Consider the following 12,454-nt stretch of genomic DNA (forward strand, 5'->3'; position numbering starts at 1 on the left):
AAAAAAAAAAAAAAAAACAAACAAACAAAAAACAACAGAGCCCTGGAAAGAATTTGTCCAAGCCAAAAACTTAACTATTTGTTGTACTGAAATTAAACTGACAGGCAACTGCAGAGTCTCTTTATTCTAGCTTACTTGGGTTCAGTCAAACTAAAAATACATCGTTACTTACCTTGCTGCATCTAGAATCTGAAAAATCCTCCACCTGTTAAAGGAACAGTAAAACCAGTCGCTAGCAAGAGCTTGGTAGGAGAGGAGTTAAAATAATAAAAGTTTTCCATTTTGCTTTAATAGCATATTTCTCCAGCTTCCCAAACCTCAGGGAAACAGCTCATAGATGGCTTCTCCACTTTGCTCCCCACTGGCTCCTCTCAAGTAATGGGGAGATTCCCAATCAGAAGGCTAAAAGGGGCAAGGCCACACTGAGAGCCAGATCCCTGGAGTACTATGGGCTGGGAATGATGGATCTACCACTCGCTCATGCTAATTCCATTCCCCTTCACAGAGAGCAATGGGAATCTAGGTAAAAAAAACAAAAGCCAATAAAGCAAAACCCAAACCAAACCCAACCCTGTGGCATCACTGAAATGGAAATGCCTGATTGAAAGGTCCTAGGAGGAATTGGCAAGGATTTTTCATATTATCAAGAATATATGAAACACAAATAACAAAAGAAAAATAAAAGAACAATTAGACTTTACTCATGCTCTTTAAAAAGATGAAAATTCAAAGCACACATAAAGTGATATATAAATCATCTCTCTAGTCCCTTCCACTCAAACACAAGACATCCATCAAAGTAAACAGTGTTTCTCCATTCAAAAAACATGCTTAGCTGTTTTTATAATGTATATCTTAAGGATCACAAAACAATCATTCCACTGGGTGAATTTCTGATATTATTAGCAGGCAGAGACTGTGAAGTTATACACAGGTCAGTTGCTAATTTGAGGGTTCAAATGGGCTCAGTTAGCTTTTTTTTATTATTATTATGCCAGAACAAGGAATTTTACAATGTAGCAACACTTCTTTTATGCCCGAAGTGGGCTATATAGCCTGTGCATTTTCTTGGGAGAAATGTTTCTTTACAGCAAATACGTTTTGCAGGCCTTAAAAGTGAGTTAAGAGAGCCTTTTTTTAATAGCATGGCTAGCAGCAGAGCCTTTGAGTCATCATTTGAGAAGCAATACATGGCTCTTTTATTATCAGTCTCTGGTGTGGTTAAGCCCCCTTTCCTTGTTTCTGAGCTGTTAAGACTGCTGGGGAAGCGAATGTCATGAGAAACAAAAGCGATACACTTGGTGAGGCCTAACATCAAATCTGTTAGACAAGGCACTCCTGTTAGTGGACTTACCATCCAGAGCCCAATGTGCTCATCTTCTACTCCAGCCATAAGAAATAAGTAATCTACAATGTACTGACCTATCCCATGATTTAGAGTCCCTACACAGTGAAGAGAGGCTATGATCCCTTCCACAGCACTTGGCCTTGTGAACAAAAATAACACAACTTTGGATGAAAAGACAAAACACACACACACACACACACACACAAGAATATATTTTTAAAAGGAAAACATAAAGCCATATATTGATTCCTAGGATCAGAAAATTCCGAAGTGAAGTAAGCAGCAGTTTCCAAAGCCATAATTTTCATTTCACTGTACTGATAGAAATTCTCAAATAATGTTAAGTGTATAAATAATTGATTTATATGGGAATGGGATCAAATTTAACTTTAATCAAGGAACTACTATTGTCTCTTGAGATTTTTTTTTTTATTTCTAGGTCAACTTCTTGACTGCCTTATAAAATTTGCCCAGTGATTGCACTGAGAAGACTTTTGGAAGCTCATTGCCTTACCTGGGAGCCCAGGTGGGTAGAGGTGGAGTATTGACAATCCGTGAAGACGTTACAGGTGCATCAACCAAAAGGGTGGCCAGTCATCAGAAGTGAGCCAAAGTTCATAGGGAAAAGGTAAAACAAAAGAGACATACTAATTAGAAGAAAATGAATTAATTTTAAGAACCCATTTTATGCATATACACACACACTCACTCTCTTTGGGAAGGTTCTTAAATGAAATCCTTTAAAAATGCCCTTTAATCATGATGTTTTATTAAAAATATTTATTATCGATTATGTGCCAGCCATTGTTAGAGATACTGAGGATACAGTAGTGAATAAAACAGACAAATATCCCTGACTACATCTTGTGGAATATTTTTAGGCCATCTGCTTGGAAAAGGGTTCTACAGAAATGTACTGTATGTTATCACCTCTAGGAAAGAGTTTCTCCCTGTTTTATTTATGCCTTTGTTTATGTATGGAGAACATACTTGATGGCATCAGATTAAACATTTGCATTAGAAAGAATTCGTGTTCGGATTGGAAGAGGTATTATAAATTCATAATTTCTCCTTGTGGAAAGCCCTCCCAACAGGCTATAAATCAGGTTTCTTTTCAGCTGGGCCATTTGCTACCCAGAGAATGCCACGTGCTTGCACCTTGAAATACTGTAAAAACAGGAAGCCTCTAAGTGGCAGTTTCATAATACTGTAGTCCCACATCCCAGCAGAGTCTTTCTCATTTATTGCTGTCATGTTCTGTAACAGCTGGCCTGGCTGACACTCTAAGATGGGATTCATCAGCCCTCAGCAAGCCACATCCTGGAAAAGCAGCAGCACTGGATGGACAAAAGGAGCTGGGTTATCATGCCCATTACCTAGACACTGGCTGGAGAAAAAGCCATAGGAATAACCTTCCTTTGAGCCAGGTTCCAGAAGATATGACTAAATGTCACTCAAATGGTACTTAGGCAACTGCCTAAGCATCCAATCAGCAGGGAAGGCAAAAGATGAAAATGAAGGGAACACATATATAGCACTGGAGTAATGGGAATAGCGGGAGACTTGGGAATCCAAAAACTCCAGATGTGGATTCATCCTAATCAGGAACCTCAGACCATGATACTTATGCTTGGCATTTACATTCTCAGGGTGGGTGCTTAGGGCTTCAGAAATGAAAGTGAAACGATTCACTTTTGTATGAAGTATCCAAATTAACACCTGGAAAAACCAGGATGAGGTAAAAATCCAAGAGCCCTTGACTGAGAATCAGGATCCCTGGTTTTTAATCCAGGTTTTACCAATGACTCATTTGATCTTGGGCAAATTCTCTTCTCCACTCTCCCAGGGGGCTGTATGACATGAAGGAGCTTGACAAGATGGTTTCTAAAATTCCCCCAGTTCCAATATTCTTTCATTCTCTAATAGCTTTCCCTTGAATTTGGGTGCCACGTTACTTAGAAGTATACAAATCCCTAGTCTTTTCCTCAGTACAACATGTTATTAGTAGTTCATAGAGCTCAGAGCACAGCCTTCAAAGAGTTTATGAGTAAATGAGAGTATGTCCAAAATAATAATGGCCAAATTTAAATGCAGCTGAACATCATTCTGTCCAGAGAAACAGCTTTGTTAATTTGAAACATAGAGTAGCAGATTCTTTATGATGGAAAAATTATACAAGGAAACTTAATTGAGAAAAACAAGAAAAATTGAATCGATGAACAACTGACCCTCTTGCACTGCCACCACCCTCCACATTTCTCTTTCTGCTCATGCAGATTCTTCATCTGCCGGGAGCCTGGGATATTGGTGATGGCTGTTCATTAGCAGAGACCTCCACAGCCACACACTTCCATATAACGGCTAGAGAGAAGGAAGTTGTTAAGAAACCCACACCAACACTGTTTGGGTCAGATTGCAAATCTGCAGCAGATAGTACACTCTATTAGAAATAACTGCCTACCACTGTTCCAGAGCTGCCAAGCAAATGGCCCATTCAACCTCTCTGGTTTCTGACACTGAACTGGCGTGCTCACCCTCCCTTTAACTGCCACACCAAGAGCTGACATGTTTTAGAATTTCCACGTTCTCCCAGTAGGATGCCCTTCCACCATCATTCTGGTCTCACCTACTCTATTGCTGCTCAGAAACCCACCACTTCCTTTTGTATTTCAAGCCACCTTCCTCATTTGATCTTTGAAGGCCAAATACAGTATATCCTAGCGAAAAATGCCTTATGTTAATACATGCTAAATTTTATTTCCCTAAATGGAAAGGGATGTGGTGCCCCCAAAGTCCCAGGCTAAGGACTCTTGCTCAAACTGGTGGAGGTGAATGAAGGAGCCAGGCAAAGGGCCTGGGTGTTTCTTAAGGCCCTAAGCAAAACAAGCTACTGGTCTTTTTTACTCGCAAAGTGTTAAAATGCTTGACCTCAGCCTTTTGCTTATGCACAGTCCTGAGAGGTGGTGTGGGACCATGAAATAAGTCCAGTAGTCACACAGACTGGATTCTGGTCCTAAGGCTCTTTCACTTACCAACTGCATGACACTGCAAAGGCATCTTAATCTCTCAGCCCTGATTTCCTCACCTACAAAATGGGGACAAGGCGGGGCATGGTAGCTCATGCCTGTAATCCCAGCACTTTGGGACGCCGAGCAGGTGGATTACCTGAGGTCAGGAGTTCGAGACCAGCCTGGCCAACATGGTGAAAACCCGTCTCTACTAAAAATACAAAAATTAGCCTGGCGTGGTGGAGGGTGCCTGTATTCCCAGCTACTCAGGAGGCTGAGGCAGGAGAATCACTTGAACCCAGGAGGAGGAGGTTGCAGTGAGCCGAGATCATGCTACTGCACTGCAGCCTGGGTGACAGCATGAGACTCTGTCTCAACAAAACAAAACAAAACAACACAACCAGCAAAAAACAAAGTGGGGACAAGTATAGTGCCTACACTGGTGATGACATTCACCATCTTTAACAACAGATATGGTATCAGAACTGACCAATCAGAAGAAAAGACAGCTCTATCAGAGCAGAAACCAACAGCAAACAACCTGGGTAGGTAGGCCCATGTGTTTCCGTCTAGAAGGGTAGTTCCTAAAGTATTTGGGAGGATTAGATGTGATCATGCATGTAAATCATGTAGCAGAATGTCAGGTCCACAGTCATCATACAATATGTTTTAGGCATTATTACTGTCACCTAGGGAGGAAGACCAATCAGATAATTGTCTAGAGGCATAGTGAGTCTGTGGCAGGCCTGCCACACAGCTCCCAGTCCCCTGTAGCTGAGCCATCTTGTCGCCCTGGGAAAAGAACCAGCTTTTCAAAAGCAGGGCTCAAAGACATATGCATGTAAAGGCCATGTGGAAAGTAACCACATCACTGATATGGGAGAGGGCTGTTCCCCACATCTGTGTTCTACTGTTTGATTGCTCTTAATTCCTCCTTGTTTCATGCCAAGCCCACTGGAAATCACGCATACCTCATGAGAGGGAGCTCCTTATGGTTGGCCTGAGAATACTGGAACCCAGAATATTCTTTCAAATATGTATTCTTTGAGTATTTGTTTTAACCTCCCAAGGAACAGCCTTTGGCACAACTGTGATGTCCCCTGAGGTTGTCTTGACTGCTCTTTTCACAGTGTCTGCCCTCCCCCAAGATACTAAACCTGGTTTCCAGACCCACCCTCCCATCCTTTCGTTCCCTGCCAGCTGACAAAGATTCCAAACTGATCCTTGCTTTTGGGCAAGAACATCTCAAGACTTCAGAGCCTTCTAGATCCAGAGGAATGACCCTATATGGGTTTGATCTCCAGCCCTACGACATTTAAAAAGGACATATTTTTGATAGGGATGTGTCCCCATATCTTTCCACTGGTACCACCTTAAATGACACAATCCGTAAACACAGAGCTATTCTAGCTATGTCAAAAACCCTTAGGTTCATAGCCATTGGTCACTTATTCCCTAGAATGGATGCTGGAGGAGAGAGAAAAATATAGCACAAGGTAACACAAAGAGGCCTGGAATAGAAACAAAATCTGATATCCCAATGCCAGCTCTGCCATTAACTGGCTGTGAAACCCTGGGCAACCCCATTCCCAAATGAAGATGGCTCCCCATTTCCCTATCTCTACAGTGATGGTGTTGGACTAACTGATTTCCCAAAGGTCCCTGTTCATGATAACAATTTTTTTTTTTTTTTGGAGATGGAGTCTCACTCTTGCCCAGGTTGTGCAGTGGCTCGATCTCGGCTCACTGCAACCTCTGCCTCCCAGGATCAAGTGATTCTCCTGTCTCAGCTTCCTGAGTAGCTGGGACTACAGGTGCCCGCCACCACGCCCAACTAATTTTTTTGTATTTTTAGTAGAGATAAGATTTTGCCATATTGGCCAGGCTGGTCTCAAACTCCTGACCTCAAGTGATCCACCTGCCTCGGCCTCCCAAAGTATTGGGATTACAGGCATAAGCCACCGTGCCTGGCCAATAACATTCTAAGACTTTATAATGAATTTGACTCAATCAGGAACATTCCTATGAAGGATAGCCCGGGTTCTTACAAGCAGAGACCTAGACAAAAGCACTCATGCATTTCTCTAACAAATGCTGGGGCCAAAATCAGAGTAGATAAGTCTGTATTCAGTGTGCCACTCTTCCCATTAAGTGCCCAGAGCGTCTGCCCCATACTGACTCCTTAGGGAGGGACACATGGGCATGCCTGAGATTCTGGCTGGTGCTAGCACACAAGTGAGGGATCAGGCCTAACTTGGACATAATGAGCCAATTTGAGGGGACCTACTGATGGCTTAGTGTGGTAAGTCTCTGAGGTTATATTTGGACTGAGCCATAAACCTAAAGCAATGACTAATACAGGCAAATAAGCCCCTCTGTGCTGGCAAATAATTTCGGTACCGTCCTATTGACAGCATAGAGTCACCTTCTACCCCAGGGTGCCTACCATATCTTGTTTGATTCATAACTCAAGTGACTGCTATAAATGACTGATATGGGAAGTTCTGGCTGAGCACAGTGGCTCATGTCTGTATTCTCAACACTTTGGGAGGCCAAGGTGGGAGGAACTCTTGAGCCCAGGAGTTCAAGACCATCCTGGATAACATAGTGAGACCCTATCTCTACAAAAAATGTGAAAAATAGCTGGGCATGGTGTCGTGTGCCTGTGGTCCCAGCTACTCTGGAGGCTGAGGCAGGAGGAACGCTTGAACCCAGGAGTTCGAGGCTGCATTGAGCCATGATCATGTCACTGCACTCCAGCTTGGGCAACAGAGCAACACTGTCTCTAAAACCAAACCAAAACAAAAGTTATTTCTGCAATCATCAATCATAAACTCAGGGATATGTCTTCTAGTGATCTTTTAGAGACCTCTAGTGTCACCCAACTCTTCCCTGACCCTGAGACTTTGAGAGGATAGGGACTTGCTACAGATCACAGAGCACATCAGTGCCAGAGGCAAAACCAAGTCTATTTGTCCCCTCACTTGACAGCACATCATCCACCCTGTGTCCATCAGAGCCTGCCTAGGGGCAGCAGACAAGCAAGCACCTACTCTCCCAGACTCAATCACACAACCCTTCAGAACAATTCACAGAGCAAGGGCTACAAAAGATTGGGAAAACAACCATAAAAGACCCCAAGGATTTGAAATTCTTCTTTTTCAGTAGCTGTTAAGTTGTAAACACATTCTCCTATGCTTCTCTCCACATTTTGTTTTCTGCCTAAATGTGCTTTTACTACATCACATGGTAACAATCAGAGATTCTTACATTTCTTTCATTTTGAGAAATAATGCCTTATACCTGGACCCTGTTTTGCCAAAGCACCAACTGCATTTTGGAAACCAAGTGGATCTCATAGGGAAGATTGCCAAACAGCCCTTTCCAAATAGTGTTTCATCTGTTGGCGAGCCAGTCAATTCCCAGTTGCACATGTCTTTAAGCTGTCTGTTGTCTGCAGTTCTTACAGAATCTGCCCCCTCCTTGTCTCCTCTCCTACACCCCTGCCCAGCAGAGTTTAGTAAAAATTTCCCATTTTGGCATCATAAGAGTGCCCTCTAGTGCTGATCTAATTAACAATCTAGACACTGAAGGATTCTTGTTTTTGTGGAAAACGGGTTTGTCTATAACATGTCCTTGGGTATGGCAGGATACATGGTTTCTGAAAACATTTCCAAAGCAACTATTTGACAATTTAGTCTTTCAGAAAGCAGTGAAAAGGATGTTTTGCCATTGAACAAACAAAGTAAAACAAAATAAAACAAAATTGAAGGCCATAAAAAAAAAAATACCTGGCTTGTTTTCACTTCTGAGAAGCCTTTCCACTCATGATGCGGGGGAGCTAGTTGAGTTATTTAAAAAAATGTGCATAGGCACAGGCTGACTTCATCAATTGAAACTTGACAATGATTTTCATACGTGTTTTGGAGTTCTCCAAATGCAAGCATCTGTATTTGTATGGTAGGTTCCAGTGATGCATTTCAATTTGATCATACACATACAGTATTTTTGATTTAAAAGAAAGAAAGAACGAATAAGGAATCCCTTAGAAATTTTCTGGGTGTAACAGGGCCTGCTTTCTGTTAATAAAGGCCGAAAAGTTTCATTTACAAGGTAAGTATAAATATATGTGCTGGGAGTTATTTTGTCCCATTTTATTTCCGTGTTTCAGATCTTTGGGTCTGGAAGGTCCACAAATGGTGCTATTTCAGTACTGTTTCAAATAAGAAGGAAGGTTTTCATTGTATCTTTTACACAGCTTTGCAAGGGGCTGCTACTCTATGGAATCCAAAATATTTTATGCTGACACACACCAAGGATGGCAAGCTGCCAACACAATGTATAACTGCTTCATTCACATTTTTACACATTTAAAACACAGAGAACAAAAAACTCCCTAACAAGTAGTGATTTGGCTAGTGCTAAAATAAGGATCAAGATCATTCTCATGGAGTATTCCACTAAGTCACTAAAAGGATCAGACAATGGAGACACATGAAATGGTCCATCTGGATATATGTCACCTGCTTTCAGCAAAGGAGCTTAGGTCTTTGCTGAAATCAAGGCATGGTGGGAACCACTGGATTTGGTCTGAAACTTCCAGCCAGCCCCAAATGAAAAAAGGCTATGTGCTAGAGTGAAGTGAGCACAAGCACAGGAGTTGATGGAACTATGTTCAAATCCCAGCTCTCCTACTTTTCATTGGTCACTTCAGACCTGTTAGTCTAATTTTTCTCAATGAAACTGTGACTTCCTTGTGATCAATAATACCTAACAGGGCACAAACCAGGTGATTAATGAAACCTACTGAATTTAATACAACCAACGGTTTTGATGAAAGATATGAAAAGTATCCCCACGTTGTCTAGATGTTTCCAAAGACCTGAGTGTCTGGGGTCAAGTACATGAAACATCTGGATAATTAACTTCATTGTCAAAAATCCATGAAAAAGGCTTTAAGTCATTGCGGTTCTTGTCCCCATGTACCTTGCTAGTAGTCTCTGTCACTGTGGCAAATCCACACATCCAGGGCTGTGCTTGAGACCCGTGGCTAAAGGATTCTTTCTGTTTGACAGGTGTAGTATTCATAATTGGATTAACACCGCTGCTCCCGATGGAGGCACTGCTTTTGAAATATCATGACCACTTCAACAGTTTTGTAGGCGTCAAACAGCTGTCTACATGAAGGTGTAGCACCATTGTGAGTGCGAACTTGCTTTCCATGAGGAAACAGGTATCTTTTTATTGGAGGAATCTCAGTTTCATGTCTTACCTATAGTTTCAAAACCAGGACCAAAAAATACCCAGTGCTTTTTCCCCAAGCATGTAAAATACGGACCAAGTTTGCCAAACCATCTGGCAGAGTACACAAAATATCTTTTCTAGAATTATTGGAAATTTTACCTAAATGGCAAACAATAACAATCATACCATTAGCTAATATTTAATGAGTGCTTACTATATGCCAGATGCCACATGCTTTATAGGAATTATCTCATTTCATCCTGAACAAAAGTCTATACTCATTGCCTAAATGAGAAAACTGAGGCTCAGAGGGACTTACATGATAAGTGGTAGAGTCTGGATTCAAGTCCAGAGTTGTAGGATGCTAGGACCCAAGCTCATGAGCCACTCAGCTGTACTAACTATATTTCATTTTGCCCTCACAGCAACTCTGTGAGGTAGGCGGCATTCTTCTCACTTTACAGGGAAGTCAGAAAGGCTCAAAGAGTAATTTCCTCAAGGCCGTACAGTTAATAAGTGAAGGCGCTGAGATGGGAATATTCAATATTTCCTGTCTCCAAATCTTATGCCTTGTCTAATTCTAATGCACTGTGTACCACGCCTACACAAGGCACTAATGTGGAGAAAGATCACTGTATATAATCTCTCTGGGCATATCACACCTCCACTGAGAGCTGGGGACTGCACCCTACTTACTGTACAAGGCTGCAGCGCACTCTGAAGTGCTTCTTGTTTGCCTCTCTGTAGGCCTCTCACGGGACTATTTTTCATTTTGAACTCCAGAATAAACTCACAGGTTATGAGTGCCAAGCACTTGAATACACAAGGAACAGAGGTAGTAGCTCATTTGAAGATGAAAACCTGGTATAAATCTTCACCATAGCTATGCTGCTCCCCTAGGACATAAATCAGGTAGCAGTGGATGGGCCAGTGACCCACAGAGAAAGAGAAGTTGGCAGACAGATCAGGTCTCTCTCTCTCTCGCTCTTTTTCTCTTTGAAGCAGTGGGGGATGAGGTGCTCCTTGCTATTATACCTATATTTCTTATCTATAGGAACATGCAATCAAATCACATATAGACAGAATCCAAAAAGTCCAAGCCAAGATAACCAAGGGGGGAAAAACTGGAAGAAGCTAGAGTATGTGACTCATTCCAACAGGGCCCATGTAACTACAATGGTAAGAAGGGCAATGTTGCCTTGGGAAAGAGTTGTGCTTTCCAAATGATCAGGGCTATCCTCTAGCACAGTGAGCCAGGCCATTCAGAATTTGACCTTGACATCATTTAGAAACCTATCAAAGTTGGAAGGTACCCTTAAAGATCATCAAGCCCAAACTCTGCATTTTATAGGTCCCGAGAGAGAAAGGGACTCATCCAAGGTCACACAGTCATAACAGGGTCAAAACCATCTCTCAGACCTTGTGAATTCCAGTTCAGGAATCTTAAAAGTACCAGGGTCCCTCTACAAGAAAATGAATGCAGCAATCTATGCTAGAGAGATAGGAGGAAAAAGGTGAGTTGGGAGCCAGTGGCAGAGATCCAGGCATGAGGATTGGACATTGTTTAATTAGAACAATAGCCCCTGTAAGATGCTCTTTCCTATCTCCTTTTACAGGTGAGGAAATCAAGGCTCAGAGGTGAAGGCCTTTGACAAGGTCATGCATCTAAGATATAAAGAATAGGACTTGCAGGTTGATCTGACTCCAAAGCCTATGTGCTTTTCACACTAGCAATGTTTTGGCCCCCTTGTTTCTCTGTGGTTATCTTCCAATTAGAAATGATGCCCCTTCAAGTTACAAGTGAATTTTCACATGTTCATTTTTTTGCAATTGTAATGAACATTGAATGAGCGCTCATCTACAAACCCAGATCTGACAAAGCCTTGGCTGATGCCTGGTTCTCACTTCCCAGAAATAACTTTGGACTTCCCTTGTCTTCAGGATCCAAGGAAAACAGGCAGAAAGCCAACAGAATAGCCTGTCAACTCCTTCATAACCACAGAGGGCTTTATAATCTCCCCACAGAAGCTGCTGTGCCACCTAAGGTTGCTGGGGCTGCCTGTCTGACTGTGACATCCAAGCTACCACCTAGCTGGGATGGTGCTATGGGAGTTTCTTCCTGCCTAAGGGCAAAGGATACAGTTGCAGTCTGCATCCAACACTAGGCAGTACTTGCCTCCACACACAGCCCCACCATGGTTCCCCTGTAGCCATGGTGGCTCTTCTTTCAGAAAAGCTGATAGACACTGAGGTAGTAGGGACAGCCCCTGGAGTAGGAAGAATTTAGAACTGCTTATTTGAAGTTGAACTTGCTGAACTGCTAATTGTATAAGTGGCATATCATTAGACTGCTTGCTCATTCCTCCTCATGAAAATGGGGACACCCTATATATCCTACAGGCAGTGCAGAAATCATCAGGCAGCTGGGTTTGTGTAAATCGAATCCTAGTTTCCCACTGACACACATTCTGATCAATCTCCAACTGTCCAACAGTTGGCAGTTGCCCTTCACACTCTGCCTTTAAGCTACTCTGCCCCCAGCCCCTCAACAAGTAGGTAATGATCTGGAAACTCACATGAATTGCTGCTGGAAGGAAAGCCCAATTTAAAGGAATCTTTCCAAAACAACCAGAAAATAAGTAACAAAATGGGAGGAGTAAGTCCTTACTCATCAATAATAACATTGAATGTAAATGGACTAAACTCTTCAATCAAAAGACATAGAGTGGCAGAATTGATTTAAAAAAAAAATGACCCCATTCCTAAGATGGCCGAATAGGAACAGCTGCAGTCTCCAACTCCCAGCGCGAAGGACACAGAAGACCGGTGATTTCTGCATTTTGAACTGAGGTAC

At 42.3% G+C, this 12,454-nt stretch overlaps 1 protein-coding gene across 2 annotated transcripts in view; it reads right to left on the bottom strand.

Moving 5' to 3' along the window:
• The window catches only part of HS6ST2 (heparan sulfate 6-O-sulfotransferase 2), a 372,545-nt gene that overhangs the window by 82,541 nt on the left and 277,550 nt on the right, over positions 1–12,454 (bottom strand). The window contains exon 4 of one of the 2 annotated variants that reach the window (XM_011958256.1): positions 173–205. The exons of the other annotated variant lie outside the window; for it this stretch is intronic. Within the exon in view, the coding sequence (XP_011813646.1) occupies positions 173–205 (33 nt within the window). The remainder of the gene's footprint in view (positions 1–172; positions 206–12,454) is intronic. 2 annotated transcript variants of the gene reach the window in all.

This window comes from Colobus angolensis, unplaced genomic scaffold (assembly GCF_000951035.1).
Source record: "Colobus angolensis palliatus isolate OR3802 unplaced genomic scaffold, Cang.pa_1.0 Scaffold463, whole genome shotgun sequence".
Taxonomy (NCBI): domain Eukaryota; kingdom Metazoa; phylum Chordata; class Mammalia; order Primates; family Cercopithecidae; genus Colobus; species Colobus angolensis.